General features: G+C 41.3%; 1 protein-coding gene across 1 annotated transcript; it reads right to left on the bottom strand.

The window, feature by feature from the left end:
- Positions 1–12,179: 12,179 nt before the first annotated feature.
- polr2d (RNA polymerase II subunit D) lies at positions 12,180–16,613 on the bottom strand. Its single transcript, XM_043701772.1, has 4 exons — positions 16,506–16,613; positions 15,249–15,429; positions 13,489–13,584; positions 12,180–12,334 (listed from the first exon to the last, which is right to left on the bottom strand). Exons 1-4 carry the CDS (start codon positions 16,576–16,578, stop codon positions 12,256–12,258), a joined length of 429 nt encoding a protein of 142 aa, XP_043557707.1. The 5' UTR covers positions 16,579–16,613; the 3' UTR covers positions 12,180–12,255.
- Positions 16,614–23,431: the final 6,818 nt, after the last annotated feature.

The following is a 23,431-nucleotide window of genomic DNA, read 5'->3' on the forward strand; positions in this document are numbered from 1 at the left end:
AACGCCTTACTGAAGTCCATATAGATCACATCTACTGCTCTGCCCTCATCAATCCTCTTTGTTACTTCTTCAAAAAACTCAATCAAGTTTGTGAGACATGATTTCCCATGCACAAAGCCATGTTGACTATCCCTAATCAGTCCTTGCCTTTCCAAATACATGTACATCCTGTCCCTCAGGATTCCCTCCAACAACTTGCTCACCACTAAGGTCAGGCTCACCGTCTATAGTTCCCTGGCTTGTCTTTACCACCCTTCTTAAACAGTGGCACCACATTTGCCAACCTCCAGTCTTCCGGCACCTCACCTGTGACTACTGATGATACAAATATCTCAGCAAGAGGCCCAGCAATCACTTCTCTAGCTTCCCACAGAGTTCTCGGGTACACCTGATCAGGTCCTGGGGATTTATCAATCTTTAACCATTTCAAGACATCCAGCACTTCCTCCTCTGTAATCTGGACATTTTGCAAGATGTCAACATCTATTTCCCTACAGTCTATATCTTCCATATCCTTTTCCACAGTAAATATTGATGCAAAATATTCATTTAATATCTTCCCCATTTTCTGTGGCTCCACACAAAGGCCGCCTTACTGATCTTGGAGGGGCCCTATTCTCTCCCTAGTTACCCTTTTGTCCGTAATGTATAAGTAAAAACCCTTTGGATTCTCCTTAATTCTATTTGCCAAAGCTATCTCATGTCCCCTTTTTTGCCTTCCTGATTTCCCTCTTAAGTATACTCCTACTTTCTTTATACTCTTCTAAGGATTCACTCGATCTATCCTGTCTATACCTTGCCATATGCTTCCTTCTTTTTCTTAACCAAACCCTCAATTTCTTTATTCATCCAGCATTCCCTATACCTACCAACCTTCCCTTTCACCCTGACAGGAATATACTCTCTCTGGATTATTCTAATGTCTTTTAAATGTTGTAACTGTACCTCCACCTATCACTCCCTCTGGCAGACACCAGAAGTACAGCAGGTGCTCGAGAAAACTGGAAGTATTGCAGAGATTGGACTTGCAAAATTGGCCAGTCTACAGAGGTTGCTGAACCAGAAAATGCCAGATTAAGGAGGTACAACCTGTAATTAGGAAGACAAGTAGAATGCTGGTCCTCACTGCAAATTATAAAAGTGGGGAAGTTTTGCAACAACTGGATATGGCATGGAGGAGGCTATACCTGGAGGGCTGTGGATTTTGTTACATGGGGATATATTTGCTTTGGAAACAGTTCAGAGAAATGGATTGATTGCTGGGATCAGGAATCTTTTGAGGAAAGGTTAAGCAGGTTGGACCTATATCATAGCAGCTTCAAGGAATGAGAGATAATGTAAACAAAACACAAAGTTCCGAACGGGCTTAACAAAGTAGAAGTTTGTTGGGGAACCGAGAACTCAGGGGGACAGTTTCAAATAAGGGTGTCTCATTTAAGACAGACAAGGAGGAAGAGTCTCAGAGAGTCATTATATTTTAGAAATGTCCTCCCCAGAGAACAGTGGAGTCATTGAATATATTCAAAGCTAAGTTAGACAAACTTTTGATTAATGTTGTTATGGGAAGGGGGTTTAGGCAGGAATGTGCGCTTCAGGCTACCATCAGATCAGTCTCAGGTCAGATCAGACTCTGATTGAACAATGGAACCGTATTGAGGAGCCATGTCACCTACTCTTGCTTATATTTCTCATGTTGTTAATTCTTTTTTCCCTCTTTGGCATCTTGATTCCCTAGAAGTCTCCCGTATTCACTTTATAGCATGACTGTGGAGGAGATGAGGATGACGGTTGTGTTCAATGGAATGATGTGAATTATATTCTCCTGCATTGAAAATTATTCCCTCAAGAGTGTTGGCTTAGATGTGGTTATGAGATTAAATAAATTATGTTGATATTCGAAATCTGCCATAAAGCTGAAAATTCTGGAAATTTTCTGGAGGTCAGACAGCATCATATGCAAGTGAGTGGGCTACCTTCAAAAAGGAGATGGTTCAGGTGCAGGCAAGGTATGTTCCCACAAACAGGAATGGTAGAACAAACAAGTCCAGAATTCCCTGGATGACAAAGGGGGTAGAAAGTTAAATAAGAAAAAATGTGCTAATGACAGGTGGCAGGTAGAAAATAAAAGTTTGAACCAAGAGGAATATCAAAGAGAGGCGAGAACACAAATAAAAGAGGGATTATGAAAAAAGACTGGCAACAAACCATCGAGGTGTCCCCAGGTCTTCTACAGCCTTTTAAATGGTAAAAACATGATAAAGGAGGAGTGGGGCCAATTAGAGACCCAAAGGGGATTTACAGCTAGAGGCAGGGGGCACGGCTAAGAGATTAAATGAATGTTTTGCATTTGTACTTTCCAAAGAGAGAGAGATGCTGTGCAGGCCATGGTGACAGCGGAGGAAACTCAGTCATTAGAAGGATTAAAATTGTTAAGGTAGAGTGTTGCATAGATTGCGGCATGGTCGCATAGTGGTTAGCACTGCTGCCTCACAGTGCCAGAGACCTGGGTTCAATTCCCATCTCAGGCAACTGTCTGTGTTGAGATTACACATTCTCCCATGTCTGTGTGGGTTTCCTTCCACAGTCCAAAGATGTGCAGGTTAGGTGAATTGGCCATGCTAAATTGCCTGTAGTGTTAGGTGAAGGGGTCAATGTAGGGGAATGGGTCTGGGTGGATTGCTCTTTGGAGGGTTGGTGTGGACTTGTTGGGCCAAAGGGCCTGTTTCCATACTGTAGGGAATCTAATCTTAAAGTTGAAAAAGTACTGGGACTGGAGGATTTTGAAGAAAGTGAGTGAGATTGGGAATTGCATGGGCACTAGCCACAATCTTTCAGTCTTCCCTTGACAAGGGGAAAGGTGCTAGAGACTAGAGATTTATGGCCTAGTTCACAAAAGGTTATGAGGATAAAGCCAGCAATTATAAACAAGTCAGTTTAACATCGGTGGTGGGGAAACTTCTTGAAACTATTATTTGGGATAGAATTAGTAGTTACATGGAAAAAGGTGGTTGATTAGGAACAGTCTAAAGAAGAAATTGGGATTCACTAACTTGCTGAAGCTTTTTTTGAAGAAGTAACAGAAAGACTTTAGATTTAGAATGAGAATTAGCTTTATTGCTACATGTGCTGAAGTGAATACAGTGAAAGATTGACAAGTTACCACTTATGATGCCATCTTAGGTCCAAACATACCAAGGTACAGATTCTTAAGTACACATTCTTAAGGAAAAAAAGTTAGAACAATAAAGAAATAAAAGTTCAGAATAACATTCCTCCAACCCAGTCCACACTGGGCCTTGATTCCAGACTGCGCTGGACTCTACCTCGAACCTGCGAGGTTGGGAGACTGCTCTGGAATTGTCTTGAGACTGGAACTCCATGCTGTGGCCACTACAGGCTGCTGAGACACCGCCGTGCTGGGCTGCCAAGAGACCGGCTTATTGGGCTGCCGAGATGCAGCCGTGCTGGGCAGCTGAGAGACTGTCACGCCTGGCTAGGAGCCCACCACACTGAGCTGCTGAGAGACCAGCACATTGGGCCAGAAGACCGCCACACCAGGCAGAGAGATCGCCATGTTAGGTCTGAATTCACAGTGAGGCCAGAAGTTCAAGACATCGTTGAGAAGAAAGGAGGAGAAAACATAGTGCAAGAAGGCCACAAAACAGACTTGTGAGTGAATTTACAGGGCATGTTATAAAAGATTCAGTAGCAACATGGAGACAAGTTGGCTGAGTGAGAAGAAATTCTTAGAATAATGGTCAATGGATATTATTCAGGCTGGAAGAAAGTTTGTAGTGAAGCTCTCTAGGTGTCAGTATTAGGAACGTTGTTTTGCCCGATTTGAACTAATCATCTAGATCTTAATGTGCAAAGGATAATTTCAAAGTTTGTGGATGATACAAAACTTAGAAGAATTTTAAACTGTAAGGAGGACAGCATGGCATTCCAGAAGGTGGTGGAGTGGACAAATAGATGTCAGATGAGGTTCACTGCAAAGTGACAGATTGGAAGAAAATTGAAGGAAAAGGTAAAATAGAGGGTACAACTCTAAAGGGGATGCAAGAGCAGAGGACGTGGGTATATATGTGCACAGATCATTGAAGGTGGTAGGGCAGATGTGAATATGTTGGAGAGAGTGTAGAAGCTCAGCGGGGAGGTATTGTCCTAGTCTTATTATCGTTGAATATTAATCCAGAGATCCTAGTAACATTCTGGTGGCCTGAGATCAATTCCTGCCATGGCAGATGGTGCCCTTTAGGGAAGGAAACTGCCGTCTTTAACCAGTCTGGCCTATATGTGACTCCACACCTGTAGCAATGTGGTTGATGCTTAACTGCCTTTTGGGCAATTAGAGATGGGCAATAAAATGCAGCGACATCCTCATCCTGTGAAAGAACTAAATAAAAATGCAATCCATAGGAATGGTTCCAGGGTGAGAAACTTCAGTTACACAGAGGGTGGTATGCTGCCAGAGGAAGTGGTGGAGGCTGGTACAATTGCAACGTTTAAAAGGCATCTGGATGGGTACATGAGTAGGAAAGGTTCGGAGGGATGTGGGCCAGGTGCTGGCAGGTGGGACTAAATTGGGTTGGGATATCTGGTTGGCATGGACGAGTTGGACTGAAGGGTCTATTTCCATACTATACTTCTCTATGAGGAGAGATTGAAGAAGTTGTGACTGTTTTTCTTGGAGAGAGGTTGGCTAAGAGGAGATCTGTTAGAGATTTTCAAAGTCATAAGTGGGCTGGAAAAGGATTATTTGAAGGAATGTACTTTGACTGTCCCCGAACTATGTCCTTTTTGAAAGTTACCCAATCAAAATCGATTCATGTGCACAGAAGTTGAAATTGGACCCATTAAGCCTTTTTCCCTCTCTTCAGATACTGTCTGACCTCTAGGCAGAAAAAGAAACAAGAACAAGAGGGCATGGATTTAAAGTGATCTGCAAAATAATTAAAGGTGAGGTAAGAAGAAAAGATTTTCACACAGTGAGTTAGTTACAGTATGAAATGCAGTGCCGGGAAGTATGATGGAAGTTGGCTCAACTGAGGCATTCAAGTGAGCATTGATAGCAGAGACTGTCACACCTCTCCTGCTGGAATGTACCTTTGCAAAGAGATTCTGGAGAAAGATGCAGAGGTTTTTGTCAAGGTTTGTCCCAGGCAGCTATGTGACATGGGATTCTGTGCTCTACGGTCTGTTCCCCAGGACGCACACTGAGACAAACATCAACTGCACTTGGAGGTCCATCAATTCAGTAAAATATGCCTTTTGTCTGCCCAAAACATGTTGGTCTTCCAGAACAAGGAATTGATCTCAGCCAAATATTGCAGACTGGCACATTCCAAGATCCAGGACTATGTGCTGAGGGATGCACTAAAGCTTGGGACAGCTGCCTCCAAAGCGCTGTGTGTAAAGACCACTGTCTAAGGTCTTCTTGCTGAAGTATAATGAGGTCTGTTCAGTTATTGGACCCTCCTGATGCCTCAAATATATGTAATTTTAATCTTGTACAATAAAACATGCCTTTGATTTATTTGCTCGATAGAGTCAAACTCCAATGTTTATTTGTTCCTTCATATGCTAACATACAGAACCAAACTGCCTTAGTGACAATGTACGCATAGAAAGATATTTTAATGAATAAAGTATGTTTTTGAAATTTAAAAAAATGAGCTAAGAATAATGTTCACGTGTGGGGGGGGAAGCATGAAATTGGCACACAGTAATGATACTCATTTGAAGGTTTGACATAGGTGTGATAGGGCAAATAGTCTCATTTTGTGCCATAATACTTCTGTGATTCTGGGTGAGTTCATCTTTCAGGATGATGATGATGGCTGACCCACAACTTCTGTCTCTTGCTTCTCTCTCCATAGGTTGTTTTGAAAGTGCAAAGTATTTATATTTATTTTCTGTCTTTATTTATCTTTATGTTAAATCTTGAATATGTCATCTGGGCATGTGAACCCAATCTAATTTTGAGATTTATTCATTGAACTTATCAATGAAAGACTGTCCACCTACAATTTCTAGTTCACTATTTGCAAAATTATTTAAAATTTGCCGTAATATTTTTCAAGGTTTGTATTTAGGGAAGATGGATGTTTATAAAAAAACATTTTTGCATGCATGACTGAGAAAAAGCACCACTGATTACTCATTTGTTGTGGATTTTGTTGGAGATGTGTGAGTGCTTTCCTTCTTCATGCTAACACTGCAGCTTCAAAAGTATAATTACATTTTGAACCCAAATAATTGGCGCAACTATAATTAGTTTACAGTTGATTAGTGTGAATGCTCATTGCTTACATTTCTGAGAGACGTAGAAAGTACGTCAGGAGAGAAAGATGGAGTGTGTCTGCTTTCATTCTGGTTTGATTTTAATTACAAAAGCAAACAACACTTCAGAAAGAAATACTTTTAAAGAAATAATTTGAAAAAGGAGGAATCTTTTACCATCTACCTCAAATAGAGAGAGTGGGATTGACAGAATGAATAGTAGATTAAAAATGAGGAGTGAGAAGGAAGTGCAGGGAGGGGAACATTATAATGATTGACTGGGTGGTTCAAGGGAGATGAGGTAGTATGTTGATGGGGATATTGGGAAGATGACGTGTATATAATATGGAAGGGATGGAGGCCAGTTAACAGCTGATTGGGGATAGAGGACAATCTTTCCTACACTTCCCAGTCCCAAACTAAAACGCTGCCCTACTGCAGCATCAAAACAATCTCAACTTCCCACTTGAGTCAAAAAATAGGCATAAGCAGCAAGGAAACATGAATTTAAGAGGGAATTTACTAAAGGAAAGAGAAATAAGTTAAAAAGGAGGGCATAGTCACTGATTTATCTTATGTAAAGCCATGAGAGGTGGATTAACTTGCAACTTAGGTTGTGCACTTCTCATTCAAAGCATCATGGTTCTGCAACCCTTTCACTGGCTTTTCAAGAGTTTCTGTATTTTAATGCATTATTTTTTAAAAAATGATTAACTTAGGTGAATTGGCTATTCTAAATTGCCAGTAGTGTTAGGTGAAGGGGTAAATGTGGAGGAATGGGTCTGGGTGGGTTGCGCTTTGGCGGGTCGGTGTGGACTTGTTGGGCTGAAGGGTTTGTTTCCATACTGTAAGTAATCTAATCTAATCTTATTCACTCATGGGATGTCAACACCTCTGCCAAGGCCAAAAGTATTACCTCGCCACAATTGCCCTTCAGAAGTTAGTGGTGAGCCACCTTCTGAGTCACTATAGTTTGTCTATTGTAGATATACACTCAGTGCCATGAATATGAGTTCCAGGATTTAGATCCAATGACAATGAAGGAAAGGTAATTTATTTCCAAGTTAGTATGGCTTGAGAATGGGAGGGGAACTTCCAGGTGTTGCTGTCCCCTCATACCTTGTCCTTCTAGGTGTAGAGGTCATGGGTTTGGAAGGTGTTATTGAAAGCAGCCTTGGCAACCTGCTGCAGTGCATATGACACACCGTAGATATTGCACACTGCTGTTAGTCTGCCAGTGATACCCAGTGTGAATGGTAAAGGAGATAAATTAGGTGTGGCTGAGGCAGGTTGCTTTTAGAATTGAGTTACTCGTGTGTTGTTGGAACTGCACTCATCCAGTCGTGAAGAATCACCCTCCTTACTTGTACATCATACACGCTATACATACATCAGGGAAGCAAGCAGTGCATTACTTCCAGTCTTTTGGTCTGTTTAGCAGTCAGAGTATTTGTGTGGTATACTCATTTCAGTTTCTCCTCAATAGTACCCCTCAGGATGTTGTGGGTGGAGATTCACAAAAGTATTATAGTAAACGTTGAGGAGAGATGGTTATCCCTGGGACAGGCAGAACGAATGTTACTGGTTATTGATCTGCTCAAGCCTGTATGTTTTCTAGATAACAATGATGTGTTTTTTTCCTAGAGGATGAAAATGAGTCACACACAAATAGAAATTGCTGGAAAAGCTCAGTAGGTCTGGCAGTGTCTGTGGAGAGAATCAGAGTTAACGTTTCGGGTTGAGTGACCCTTCCTCAGAACTTGACCCAAAAAGTTAACTCTCATTCTCTACATATACTACCAGATTGGCTGAGCTTTTCCAGCAATTTCTAATTGTGTCTCTGATTTACAGCATCCGCAGTACTTTTGGCAAATGGAAATGTACCATGTTACCAGTCATTCAATCATATCTGCGGCTGCATTTCTCTGCCACTGGATGGAGCTGCATAAGTTGTCTGTCAATAGTTACATATGTTAATATCTTGAATACACAGAGGTATAATCACCATGTCTTAGCTTTCACAGGCAATGCCACAGATCAATCATTGCTTATACATTTCATGTGTCACAATAATTTCCTGCATTAATTTCTTCACATTGTTAGCAACATTTCAATATATACCATGTTGTCAACCTCAGGAGGAGTGTCTCCACTGGAGATCAACTAGCATGTTTACATTTTCGTCAAGATCTTGACACGGTGCCACACAGGAGATTAGGCCATGCTGATGGAATGCCAGGAATGGGGAGGAACTTTGATGTCCATTGTAAATTGAATGCATCAGAGGAAACAAAAAGGAAGTTGTCCACACATGAGAATGGAAGAGGCAAGTAACAGGATGCCTGAAGGCTCAGTGCCAAAGCCATTGTCGTTCGCACCAATTCCTTTGGCCGACAAAAAGAAAACCATTAAAGTCTACAGGTTGGCTCAGAAGGAGAAAGTTGGGCCGACAAGCAGCAAATAATGTTCAGAGTTTAGGCAGAAATTTGACTTCCTTTAATCAAACTAAAAAAAATGTGACTCTTTCCTTCAGAATATTGCTCATTTTATTATCAGCCACTTCAGGAGTCACCACTTTTTTCTGTACGTTTTACTAGAGGCGAGGAGAAACAACTGGCTAAATACTTGTGCCATTGTGTGGTCAGCATTCATAGTCAAAGCTATCAATTACCATCATCTGATTTTAATACTCAAGAATTTCCTAAAAATGGCTAGCTACAATTACCTGAGGTGAGTTGAGGAAGCCAATGTGGAATGAAGTTGTCTCAAGAGAAATGGCCTTTAACTTAAAGACACAGAAATCAATCAATACCTAGTTACTGAGAACTCAAAGATTCCAGAAATTTAACTACCACTGAGAATAAAAGTTATCAACTATACAGCCATTGTTCACCTCTCAATTCCAGGACATCTATGACTCTATGACACAGAGGAGAAAGTAAGGACTGCAGATGCTGGAGATCAGAGCTGAAAATGTGTTGCTGGAAAAGCACAGCAGGTCAGGCAGCCTCCAAGGAGCAGGAGAATCGACGTTTCGGGCATGAGTCCTTCCTTTTCTTCCTGTTGTACTATAGTCTGTGCTGCGTAAAATTTTGCATGTGAGACAGAATATATTGGATGACATGTTTTACCCTAAAGAGTAGAATTAATACTCCTTTCTTTCATTCAAGAAAACTTCACAATTTACTCCTTAATTTTGACATTTTGACTACATTCTAATTAAAGAAGCATGCTAAAGAAAATGTAAAAATCTTTGTTGCTGCCAACCAAGAGGTAGAAGAGAACTACTTTCCCTATTCATTTTGATATATTTTCAAAAATTCTGTTTCTTTTACCTTTCAAAATTATACTCTCAATTTTGTGCGGGAGAACTTTTGCTCAGTTTTAATCGGCTTCTGTTTATCTATAGCATTTTAGAAGTCTCTGTATTCTCTTTAATTACTTGTTTTTTTTTTAACCATCCCGTAAGACATTGCATCTTATTCTAGTTTCTGTGCCAAGTGGGCTAGTTCATACAGCTAAATTCTGACCAAAACTGATCTTTGTGCTGATTTTCTCCTTCATCTTAATGTAGTCTCTATTCCAAAACACTCACCTACCTAATTGTACTTCTTGGCTCAGTCCTTTCAAGCCATACCTCCACAGTCTCTCGTCCAACAGTGTGGGTTTAAACTGGGCCTTAAGCCACACAGATCAGGGTCAAGATGAGAGAACAGGATAAAAGGTTAGCAATTAAATCTAATGATAGGATAAAGAAAAGAATATGCACTTAGCAGAGAACACAAAGCAGAATTGAAGAAATGAGTATTAAATGGAGGGAATGTTAATATATAGAATTAAATTTACTCCAAAGGTCTGGAGGTAATATTGGAAAGGAGTATTCACAATAAAAGGCCATTGGATAGTGTAGAGATGGGGTTTAAAGGCGAGCGTCCAAGGTATGCTGTGATGTTAATGGTGATGACAGTTGTCATGTGAGAGAGTTTTTGCTGGGAGCTAGAACAAATGCAGCCCAGAGGAGGGAGCATAGCTGCCATTCCAAAATGTACATATTGTTGATAAATATTCACCACAGAATACATACAGAGTGGAAGTGGGCCATTCGAACCAATTGTGTCTATACTGACTCTGTGAAGAACATTCCGCCCAGAATCACACCCCTACCCTATTTCTGTAACCCTGCATTTCCCATAGCTAACCCAACTATACATCCCTGGACACTGGGCAATTTAGAATGGCCAATCCACCTAACCTGCACATCTTTGGACTGTGGGAGGAAACTGGTGCACCGGGAGGAAACTCAATGCAGACAGTCGCCAGATGCTGGAATTGAACCCCGGTGCTGTGAGGCAGCAATGCTTACCACTGAGCCACCGTGCCACCCTATTATTGAAAGAAACTTCAAGGTTCGGCCTGAGCTTGCATGAAGAACAGAAATCCCACATTCAAACTAAAAGTAATATATTCATAGCCTATTTACCTGGTCTATAGAAACATCCGTGTTTCAGCATGGTAGGCTATTTGGCCCTGATGTGTCCCTACACCACTTTGCTGCTTTTTCCTTAGATCTGAATGCTGTGTCTCATTTGCTGAGATCAGCTAACATAGCAATAGGGAAGGACAAGTTGTGACTAAACAAAGTCCATTACAGATCTGAGAGAACTCAGTTTGAAACATTGATAGATGGGAGAGCATGTGTCAATGGCACACTGAATCGCACTTTCATTCCCCCATTTTCCATGTCATGCCATCTCAAGATGCAAAGGTTCTATACCAATACAGCTTTCGAAATGAACAAACTTGCACTGAAAGGCAAGGCAGATTTCAGTCTCCAATACTTTTACCATAACCCAAAAATTCTGGGGTTTTAACGTCAGAGAATGTGACTGGAGGTTTCCCCCCCCAGTATGGATGTTTACTAGGTAAGCACTGGGGAAGGCTGTGGGTGTGAAACAGTGGTGCTAACATTTCATGCTTCAACTGGTCTGAATATCATAAGATGTACTGGAGTTACCATTCCCAAACCAGCAAAAGTGAAATCCTAATCTGGCCTGCTGCTCACCAGTTAACTGTGTAGATGTGACACCAGCTTCAAATACTCAGTCTGTACTCAGGTAGTCGCTCTCATTTAAAGTGACAGTTGCAATAAGGGGCACAGATGATCTTACAACTACCTCTTATCCCATTTACCACTAAGCCTTTCCTGCTGGAGATGTGATGATGCCCATTGAATCAATAAAGCTGACACCACTCTCTGTCCATGTTCATATATCAAAAGAAAAGTGAAACCAAATCCAACAGAAGGTAATGGCTTCACTACAAAGAGATACGTGTGCATTTACCAGGAGCTTTCCCTTTCTCATTTTCCTGTTGCATATTATTGAAGTACTGGTTCAAGGCAGACCTACACAGATAATTAGATAACATACATAGATGGACAGAATGGAATAAAGAGTCAGTTCAGTAAAAGACACCATTTTTCCAAAAAAAGTGCCATGTGCCTTATGTGCAACCATTATCAATAGATTGTCATTAGATTTTCTTGAGTCTACATATAAGGAACAGTTTCATTCCTCTTCTGACTTCATTCAAACAGAATCAATCTTCAACCAGGATCCAATATATGGGCATTCACTTTAATAAAACAATATGTGGCTAATAACCTATAAGAATGAGTTACAGGATTTTGGTTTTTCAAAAATGGAACAAAAAAAAGTCACAAAAAACATCACAGTGAAACAAAAAAGATCATATTCCCATTCTGTGATCCCAGACCGCCTTTGCACTCTGGGTGTCAGGGAACGCGTTACTGAACAACTCGAGATTCAGACCTCGTCTAAGGGTTTATAGTCATTTTTGGTGCACCTGCTTGCTTTAGCCCGTGGTCTCTCCACTTCCAATCAGAGACAAGTATCAGCACCATTGTTCAGTAGGTTAGCATCAGGCAGAGCCAGGCTTTTGCAGATATTGGAGCTAATACTGGAAGCTTCTTTTGGTCTGAATGTCATCAAGGATTTGCTGGAGCTCCTCATCCTCAAATCGACCTTCCAAGCTGAAATTTTTACAAAATAGAGCCGAAGCACAGGAAGAAAGAAAAGAGGGGAACATGAATATTCTGCAACCACCAACTCAGACAGATAACTAAAAACAATTATTCCAGAAGCAGATTTAAAACGACCAGACCCTGAAGAACTACATCTATTAGAGGTCAAACAGTGACATTGATACAGACTCATTTGTTTCAAGCGCAGTTCAGTTCATCCCCAACATCCGAATTAAAATATTCCAGATTTGTGAACATACAATGGAAACACGCGAACTCAAGACCTCACCAATGCAGAAGATGTGTTTAGGGTGATGGTTGCCTTTGTACAAGTGTTTCTCTTACTTATTTTGCAAAACAAATTTAGGTCATTGTCTTGTGCTCATTTAAATACTGTGTTCTCCAAGATAAGGATGTTGAAGAATTATTCTAACCTGCTTGTGAGACAATCCTAGTGCCATATAGATTAACATAAATACAGACAGTAATGTTAATAAGTGACTGCATCATCTAATAAAGGATTTAAAGAGAATGAAAATTAGCTCCCATAAGTCAAATTATAGCACTATAGAGGATCCCACAGGGAAGAAATATTTGCTCTGATTGCTTAACTGGGAGCCAACATCTTGATTTTAAAATTCTCTTTCTTGCTTTCAAATCACTGCCAAGGTTTTGCCACTCCCTATCTCTTCATCCAGTCTCACATGTTTTGAAGTATCGGCACTTCCCTAATTCTGGCCTCTTGCACATTCTAAACTATAGTTGCAGCATGATCGATCTCTGTGCCTTCAGTAGGCTATATGCTCTACAGAAACAGTCCAGAAAGGACACGGTGGCACAGTGGTTAGCACTGCTGCCTCACAGCGCCTGAGACCCGAGTTCAATTCCCGCCTCAGACGACTGACTGTGTGGAGTTTGCACGTTCTCCCCGTGTCTGCGTGGATTTCCTCCGGGTGCTCCGGTTTCCTCCCACAGTCCAAAAAGATGTGCAGGGTCAGGTGAATTGGCCATGCTAAATTGCCCGTAGTGTTAGATAAGGGGTAAATGTAGGGGTATGGGTGGGTTTCGCTTCGGCGGGTCGGTGTGGACTTGTTGGGCCGAAGGGCCTGTTTCCACACTGTAATGTAATGTAATGTAATATAATGTAATGTAATGACACTGACCTGGGAATGAGGGCTTTGGCCTCCTCAGCCGTCTCAGGACACAGATTGGCCAGACTAGCCAGCTCAAACTTGTGCAGTTTCTTCTGTAATAGCAGACTGCAAGAAAGAAAATGTGGCAGTTGTACTTCAAATTAAACCAACACACTGATTCAATGTAATATCTTCACAAGCGCCTAGCTGTAATTAAGCACAGGAGAAGCATAAATGAGAGTGAGACATAGCATTGATCACATTATCCTTATCTGTAATAAAACAATAACAGTAAGACAGTTAATAGTAGACAAGCCAATTGAAGGATAAGATAATTACTGAAGGAAAGTGACAATTTTGATAAGTACCAAGAAATATTTTCTTGTCAAATACAGTCAACAGATCCCAACTGCAGTTGCTAACCTTTGAGCTAAAAGCAGGCAAAGAGGATTAGTAACGACTGAATCTAGGCCTAACGTCTTATTGCTGGTGTAAGGTGTGCAACCTGAATTTACAAGACTTGCAATCAACCTCAAAACATTCAAGATTTCTTCCAAGGGACTGGGTATATGGAAATATAAACACTGATGTGAATATGATTGTTAATTGTATTAATGTTAAGGCACAGAAACTTTAAGTCTGCATTCTCTTCACAGATGCTGCCAGACCTGCTGAGTTTCTCCAGCAGTTTTTGTTTATGTTTCAGATCTCCAGGAAGGAATAAGTTGTTTCAATGAAGATGCCAAGTCCACAACACCTTCAAAAAAGTCAAATAATCTAGTTTACAGTTCTGGAGAAAGAAAAGATAGTTGATTTCAGCACAGAGAGCCGGTGAGATCATTTGCCTTGAGCACAGCCTTTACCATCTCTCTTTTCTCTTAAAGTTTAACTTAAAAACCTATTGGAAGATTTCATCACTGTAAGTATTAGTTCTGAATGGGAAAGGTTCTGATTGCTGCGTTCTTCGAGTTCTTAAAGGAGAATTAGAACCTACTCCAGATTCAAAATAAAATCAGCCAGTCATATCTCATCCAGGAAGAAATCCTACAGCCAATGTTTTGTAAGCAAAGTGACGGCTACAGACCAACATTTGGATAATGTGATTTAAAAAAAAAAATTGATTGTAGTTTGGCTAAAACACTTTAAAAAAATGCACTACAAAGTTTTCAAAATTTTCTTTCAGACTTAGTCTGAGAGAGTGTGAGTGTTATTTTTCAGTAGTTGAATATATTTGACAGCTTAAACCTGAAGTTAACAATCTGAACAATTTGCTTCAGTAAGCTTTATATGTAACAAGAGTCAACAGTGTGGTGCTGGTAAAGCACAGCAGGTCAGGCGGCATCCAAGGAGCAGGAAAATCGACGTTTCAGACAAAAGCCCTTCATCAGGAATGAGGCTGTGAGCCGAGGGGTTGGTGAGATCTCATTCCTGATGAAGGGCTTTTGCTTGAAATGTTGATTCTCCTGGTCCTTGGGTGCTGCCTGACCTGCTGTGCTTTTCCAGCACCACATTCTCGACTCTAACCTCCAGCATCGGCAGTCCTCACTTTCACCTACGTTATATCAATTAGTTAATTTGTAGCTTGTTACTTACTGGACCTTGGCTGACTTATTTTGATATGGATTATATACAATATTTGAAAACATCATCTCCCTTTTAAATTCCAACTCTGTTGAGACCAGGGAGGAATGGGACAAGTAAAAGAATTAATTTACCCCTCCTAACCCCAGCCACAACAATACTGTGAAACCATAGGTGCACTTAATATTTTCAAATCGTCCTGCACTGACCTCCTGACACTGGCGATGGTTTCCCTGTTTTTGAAGCGGCTGAACCTGGCTGTGTAGTTTAATGTTTTCATGAAGACTTCAGAGAGCTCCTGCTCATCCTCTGCACTTTCATTCTGCTGCTTTCGGTGCTCCAGTAGCATGTGGACCTCAGAGTTTAACAGGGTCTCTGAGCTTTCAAATTCTGTCAGAACATAAAACAAAATATCCAAAATATAGCCAACTGTTTCAGTTACCTAACAATGCCCCTCCCAACCAAATCACTTCAAATAACACTTAGTTTTTAAAAATTAAACACTGACAGTACTTAAGTTCCAATATCTATCAACAGGCATCAGGTTTACTCCTTCCATTCCTGCATATCGAGTTTCCACAGCTGAAGCCTAGAAAGAAGGAATGAAGAGTACTGTATAGCACACATGTTGGGCAGGGTATTTTCAGTGGATTAAATCACTATGCCAATACATGCCTCTCCAGTTGAACAATTGCTGACAAGTAGGTACAGTATACACATGGAATTGAGCAGAAAGCAATTCACAAACATTTTTTTAAAGTAGTAAAGAATTAAGTATAGGGAGCAGTATATTTGTCACGGTACTGACTCAATGGGCCAAAGGACCTTTATTGTACTGCACAATTCTAAGACTCCACAGCTTTCCTGAATCTGGTTAGCATTGCTGCCTTACAGCACGAGGGACTTGGGTGTTCTGGTTTCCTCTCACAGTCCAAAGATGTGCAGTATAGGTTGATTGGCCATGGTTAAAACCCTATGCGAGGTTACAGGGAATGGGGTGGGCCTGTGTGGGATGTTTCTCAGAGGTCTGGTGCCGACTGGCCTCTTTTTTGTACTGGAGGGATTCCATGATTCTTAAAAGGGGATGACAGTGACATGCTCAGTGACCACCCCCATGTTCCCTGACCAGACTGCTGCCACTCTGAGGAAGGGTCACACTCTGATTTCTCTCTTCACAGATGCTGCCAGACTTGCTGAGCTTTTCCAGCAACCTCTGTTTTGTATCTGATTCGCAGCTCTTTCAGTTTTCATGCTGCTGCTGCTGCTATTGTTATTCTTCCGTCTTGAACCGGGTGGCTCGTGTCACGTCTCATGCAGCATCTTTTGAAAGACAAATTAAAACTGGATTGAACAAACGAAAGCACAGAGAGTGAGGAGTGGCTGTCCAGCTGACTGAAAGCAGAGCAGGAACTCTCAATGATTTATCTTTATTTATCTCTCTCTGCCCTCATCCCCTCCCCTGGTACCTTTCGGGAACACCAGCTGAGAAGCGTCCTCCTCCACATCCCCGACCCTGGCCTCGCTCCCACAGGCCGCCATTGCAACTCCGCGCTCACCCGGAATCAGATGCCGGCCCCGCGCCGACGCATGCGCCGCAGCTGCCCTGCCCTGGGCGCTGCCATGTTTGATGCTGGCGGAACCTGGTTTCCCTAAACGGACTGGCGGCGGTGTGGTTCCCGCCTGGCCTGGACCCCTCTGCATTCCCCTCCGTGAAAACGTTTTGGTTTGAGTTGGTCAGTCAGCATCGTGATTCTGAATGACTCAGCGGCTCCCGCTCGTAAGAGGAAAAAGGATCACTGGACTCGAAACTTTGAGTCTGCATTCTCTGCACAGATGCTGCCAGACCTGCTGAGTTTCTCCAGCAGTTTCTGTTTATGTTTCAGATCTCCAGCATCTGCAGTTCTTTGTTTTTATGTAAAGAAGAGGGTATAGAGTTAAAGTGATCTACAAAAGAAGCAAGGGTGAAATGAGAAAAAAACCTTTTCAAACGGTGAATAGTTACCGTCTGTAATGCACTGCCGCATTGAGTTCAATACATCGCATCAGTTACATGACACTTTGATCTTTTACTATAAATTTTGTGTCCTATGATCCTGTCCCGCTAGTTACCTGATGAAGGAGCAGCGTCAGAAAGCTTGTACTTTCAAATACACCTGGGAGAAAGTGAGGACTGCTGAATGCTGAAGATCAGAGTCGAAAAGTGTGGCTTTGGAAAAGCACCGCAAGTCATACAGCTTCCGAAATGCAGAAGAATCGACGTTTCAGGCAGAAGCCCTTCATTTCTGATGAAGGCCTTATGCCTGAAGCATTGATTCTCTTGCTTCTCGAATGCTGCCTGACATGTCGTGCTTTGCCAGCACCACACTCTTCGAGTTTCAAAGAAACCTGTTGGACTATAACCTGGTGTTTGTGATTTTTAAGTTTGTCCACTCCACCTGCACCTCCACATCATGGAAATGTGATGAAGACACGTTCAATTGATGCATTCAAGAGGGCGATATAAATAATGTTCAAGCTTATGAGGAAAAATCAAGAGATTGGCACTAGGTAATGGCGCACATCTCATAAGTTGTTGTCAGCATGATGGGCTGAATGGCTCCATCTGCATCTTGACACTTACATGATTCTGTGGATCTACTCCCTGAGGAAGGTCAATGTCCCTCTCAGTAAGAACATACCCAAATGGCCAGTCAGTCCTGAGCCTGCCTCACCACGTATGTCTGATCTGATTGTGGCCTTAACTCTATTTTCCTGCCTGAACGCTCCAGAATGCTTGACTTCCTCGTCAATAACTAACTCAGCCTTGAGTGCACTAAATGGCCCAACTTACACTGCTCTCCATGTAAATTCAAAGCACAAACTACCTTCTGCACAGGGTGATAAGAAATAGGAACAGGAGTCGGCTGTTCAGCCCCTCAAGCCTGCTCTGCCATTCAACAGGATCATAGTTGATTCAACATTCCTCACCTCCACTTTCCTGTGTAACCCTTGATTTCCCTACTGACCAAGAATTTATCTCAGCCTTAAATATACATAAGGGCCCAGTCCCAAAATAGCTCTCCATGGCAGATTCTCAATCCGCTGAGAGAAGAAATTCCCACTTGTCTTAGTCTTAAAATGGTGCCTCTTTATTCTGAGACTGTGCCCTCAGGTCCTACAGTCTCCCATGAGGGGAAACATCCTCTCTGTATTTACCCTGTCAAGCTCCTTCAGAATCCTTTATGTTTCAATGAGATCACCTCTCAGTCTTCTAAATTCTGATAAGTACAGTCCCAATCTATTCAACCTTTGCTCCTAAGGCAATATCCCCACATCGGGGATCACCCTAGTGAACTTTCTCTGAACTGCCTCCAATGAATAATTTTCTTAAATAAAGGGACCAAAATTGCTCACAGTACTCCAGGTGTGGTCTCACCAGCGCAGTGTACAGTTCCAGTAAGACTTCCCTACTCTTATACTCCAATCACCTTGAAATAAGGGTTAACATTCCATCAGCCTTTCTGATTACCTGCTGCTCTAGGTGCTAGCTTTCTGCATTTCATGCACAAGTACTCCCAAGTCGCTTTATGTTATAGCTTTCTGCATTTTTCTCCATTTATATAATAGGCTGTTCTTTTGTTCTCCCTTCCAAAACTAACAACTTCACTTTTTCCCACCTTATACTCCATTTGCCCATGTTTTGCCCACTTGTTTAACCTATCAATATTTCTGTTGTATCCCTCTCACAAGTTGCCTTCCCACCTATTTTTGTGTTGTCTGTAAATTTTACTGCAGTACATTTGCTTCCTTCCTCCGAGTCATCAATATATATTGTGAACAGTTGCAGACTTAGCACTGATCCATGTTACAAGTCACCAACCTGAAAAAGAACCTCTTATCCCCACTTGTTGTTTCCTGCCCACAGGTCAAATCTCTATCCATGCCAATATATATGTACAACACTGTGGGCTCTGTTCTGGACTCCCAAAAACTGTTAATGGCTCCCAAAGGTGCCATTTCGAGATATGTGATTTTTGTGGCTTGTGGCATTGGTTCACTCACAGAATGATCTGATGGTCTTCTGCTCTCATAACCACTCAATAACTTCATCCGAGGAAAAGTATCAACAACTACCTCCCTACTCAGATTCAGCTCTACTCTGCCCCTAGAGGCTCAGCAGCAACTGAGATCTGGTGAGCCTCCCTTACTCTTTTACCCAAATGTTGGTTAACCTGTCTCTAAAGGAAGGAAAAACTTCCATTTTAAATGGGAGACTCATTAATTTAAATCTGGTGGCTCCTAATTCTTGTTGGTGGGAGGAACCTACCTCTCAGAATCCACCCTGTCAAGCCTCCTCAGAAACATCTTTGTTTCTTTCTTCTAACCTCCAACGAGCCCAGTCTGCTTGTCCTTTCCTTTTCAGACAGACCTCTTCATCCTTGGAATCAATTAAGTGACTCTCCTCTGAACCGCTTCCAATGTAAGTACGATGTCCCTCCTTATGCTGACCAGAATTGTTCACAGTACACTAGATGTAGTTTCATCATGGCCTGTACAGATTTAAGACTTCCTTACCCTGATACTCCATACCTCCTGTAATAAATGCCAACAAACCAAACATTTGCCTCATCAATCTGTTCAGAGGTGTCACAACTCTGGAGCTGGAGGAACTTTAACCCAGGCCTCCTGGCTCAGAGGTAGACACACTATTAATGCACCACAAGGGCACCAAGAGCTATAATCCATTGTGTTCCTAATGACTTGCCACATCCGCTGGATGATTATTTGTGATAAGTATAAAGACACCCATATCTCTCTGTAATCCAGAAGTTTGCAGTATCTCTCTGCCTTAAAAAATATTATGCTTTACTATTTCTGCCAAATTGGATGGCCTCATATTTTCCTACACTGCACGACATCTGCTAATTTCTGACCACTCCATCATCCAATCCATACCCTTTGTTGCTTGCACTCTCCTCATAAATTACTTCCCAACTTATCTTTGTATTAGCAGCACACTTGGATATAATACAGTCAGTCCTTTAATCAAAGTCATGGAAATAGATGATGAATAGTTGAGTTTCCAGTGCTGATCCCTGTGGTACTCCATAACTTATAGTTTGCCATCATTCTAATGACACATTTACCTCAATGTTTTGCTTCTTGTTAGTTAGTCCATCCTCTATCCATACTAAACACCCTGAACACCACGAATGCTTACCTTTTGTCATTAACTTTTATGCAGCGAACTATCAAATGCCTTTCAAAAAATCCAAATACGCTACACCTACTAGTTCCCCTTTAAATGTGCCACTGTTACATTTATCACTAATTTATCAACAACTTTTCTCTTTCATAAGACTATGTTTACTCTTCTTGATAGTATTAATTTTCAAAATGTTCTTCCACTATCTTGTTAGTAGTGAATTCTAGCATTTTCTTAATGCCAGACATTGGAGTAACCAGTCTATCATTTCTTGTTCTTCTTCCAATCTTGTACATTTCTGATTTTCCACTGGGCTGGGTCCTTTCCAGAATCTAGGGAATTTTGGAAGATTACAACCAATGCATTCACCATCTCACTGTCGCTATTTCCTTTTTAATCCACAGGATGCAGATGATCAGATCCAGTGGACTTGTCAGCCTTTGATTTCTGGTTTGTTTTTGGTGATAATTTTATGTCACTTCCTCTATTTTGCCTCTTGATTTTTTTTTTAGTTTTCTTGGGGTGTCTTTTTACCTTTGACCGTGAAGACCGGATTGGCTTTCATCCTTCCAATTGCCATATTAAGACATTGGTTATGGACCCACATTTCTTACACAAACCAAATGTCAAACTCTATCACGTTATGATCACTCTTATCTAGGGCATCCTTTACTGTAAAATTAATAAAATTACTTTATTCTGTATCATTACCCGCTCGATAAAAGCTGTTCCCTTGTTGCTTTCAGTGCATATTGTCTTTGAAACTGTCCTTAATATATTCTAGAAACACATCCTCCAGGCTATTTTTGCAAATTTGTTTTCTCAAGTTTTTGCCCACTCACTTACCCTAATAAATCCCTTTGTAGACTCTTAATTTTCTCTTGACATGCTTTCCTACCTATCTTTTTGTCATCTTTTACTTTGACCTACGCCATACCTTTTGTTCTTTCACCTGAGGCATTCGTCCATATCGGGGATCTTCCCAATTTTCTCTCACAAATGGCCAGCCAACAGATTTCGGAAAGATGAGGTCATAAATAGTAAATAAAATTTGAAACAAAATTCCAAAGGAATAATTTGAATAAATTAGTGACTAATAAAATGATCTCTAAAAAGCGCCAAGCAGCAGGACTAACTAATAAAAAATTTTATGCCATTTCAGGTAAAAGAACACAAGATGTAAGAGCAGGAGTAGGCCATTCGGCCCATCAAGTTTGGTTCACCATTTGTCAAGTTCATGGTCAATCTGACAATCCTCATTTCCTGTATTTCCCATAACTTTAATTCACTTAGTGATTAAAAATCAATGTAAAATATTTGAAATATAAAATCAAATTAAATGCATTTGTTAATAAATATAAGAAAAGAGCCTTTAAATATCTTGATGCAGAGATACTGTAAATAGATCCTTGAATAACAAGGCAGTGAATGTTATTAAGGTAGGTGGAAATATGGAATTATTAGATCGAAGGAATCTCATTAAGTGGCAGAGCAGGCTTGAGGGGCCGAGTGGACTACTTCTGCTTCTAACTTAAATACTTCTTAAGGGACTATTTTCCTGAAGTGTCGGACGCTGAGGGGTGACCTTATAGAAGTTTATAAAATCATGAGGGGCATAGATTGGGTAAATAGACAAGGTCTTTTCCCTGGGTTGGAGTGTCCAAAACTAGATGGCAAAGGTTTAAGATGAGAGGGAAAAGATTTAAAAGCAACCTAAGGGGCAACTTTTTCACACAGAGAGTGGTGCGTATTTGGAATGAGCTGCCAGAAGATATAGTGGAGGCTGGTACAATTACAACATTTAAAAGGCATCTGGATGGGTATACGAATAGGAAGGGTTTAGAGGGATATGGGCCAAATGATGGCAAATGGGACTAGATCCATTTAGGATATCTGGTCAGCTTGGATGAGTTGTACTGAAGGATCTGTTTCCGTGCCGTATATCTCTATGAGTTTATGACTCTAAGTCTGTATTGGGTGACAGATACGATGCAGAAGTAACAAGAAGGATGGAGATAGGCAGAAGTAATTTTGTAAAAATCAAGGATGTGTTAATAACGAAAAAAGTCAAGCATGTAGCAAGAAAAAATATAAAATCCTAGATTCAATTCACTATCCTGTATGCATCAGAAATCCAGACAATAAGCAAAAATGTGTGGGGAGAAAATAGAAGCCTTTGGACACTAAGATCTCACGCTAAAAAATTCCATATGCAGACCACAGGCATAAAAAGGTACTTGAAGTCACAAGTGAAAAAAGGATTCTAAAAATGACATCTAGAAAAAAACTGTTAGTGTTTTGGCATGTGATCAAAGCAGGAAAGCTGCAGAGATCTCTTTCCAAGTACAAAGCCTAGAATTGCAGAAGATAGGTCAACCTAGGTGTACGTAGATAATGGAAATCACAGAGTGCCTGCAGATGAGCTTCAGGGGGATATGAGAGGATGGTGTAAGGCAGATGCGGTGACATGACAGTAGACCTCCTGGCTGGCAGAGCGACTGGTAACAGCAGGAAATCAAAATGTAACCCTCAAAGAAAATTCAAAACTTATTTTCACCTCTTAAGTGGAGAGTTATGAATGTGTGAATTGGAATTGTGATAAGGATGGAATGAGAATGTTTGTAGAGGGTGATTGTACAAGATGGGTGTGACAGGACAGCAGGTTATTGTGGGTCTGAATGCTACCTGTTCAGTTGGAGAGTTGAGGAGGTGGTTGAGTAGAAAGAAATGTGTGGAACTGCAAGTTTAGTCCATCACAGGAGTGCTGAGTAGGAGAATTCTGGTGAAGTCAAAGAGTGTGTTTGTCTGTGTTAGACCCCCATGGCAAGGATAACGCTTGATCATGGCATTGCGTCTTTTAACCTTGGGAGCCTTACACTGTTGCTAGCACCTGAATCTGGCTGACCAGGAAACTCTCCCACATTTATTCTTGCAAAATCATCAAGGTTTATACATTGATAATCAACCTTCTGGGTCATGTTCTGACATATTTTCCATGGCCTAGGAGAAAGTGAGGACTGCAGATGCCGGAGTACCAGCGTTGAAAAATGTGGTGCTGGAAAAACACAGCAGGCCAGGCAGCATTCGAGGAGCAGGAGAATCGACGTTTCGGGCATAAGCCCTTCTTCAGGAAAGGGTTTCGGGCATAAGCCCTGAAGAAGGGCTTATGCCCGAAACGTCGATTCTCCTGCTCCTCGGATGCTACCT

This window comes from Chiloscyllium plagiosum, chromosome 13 (genome assembly GCF_004010195.1).
Source record: "Chiloscyllium plagiosum isolate BGI_BamShark_2017 chromosome 13, ASM401019v2, whole genome shotgun sequence".
Lineage (NCBI taxonomy): Eukaryota > Metazoa > Chordata > Chondrichthyes > Orectolobiformes > Hemiscylliidae > Chiloscyllium > Chiloscyllium plagiosum.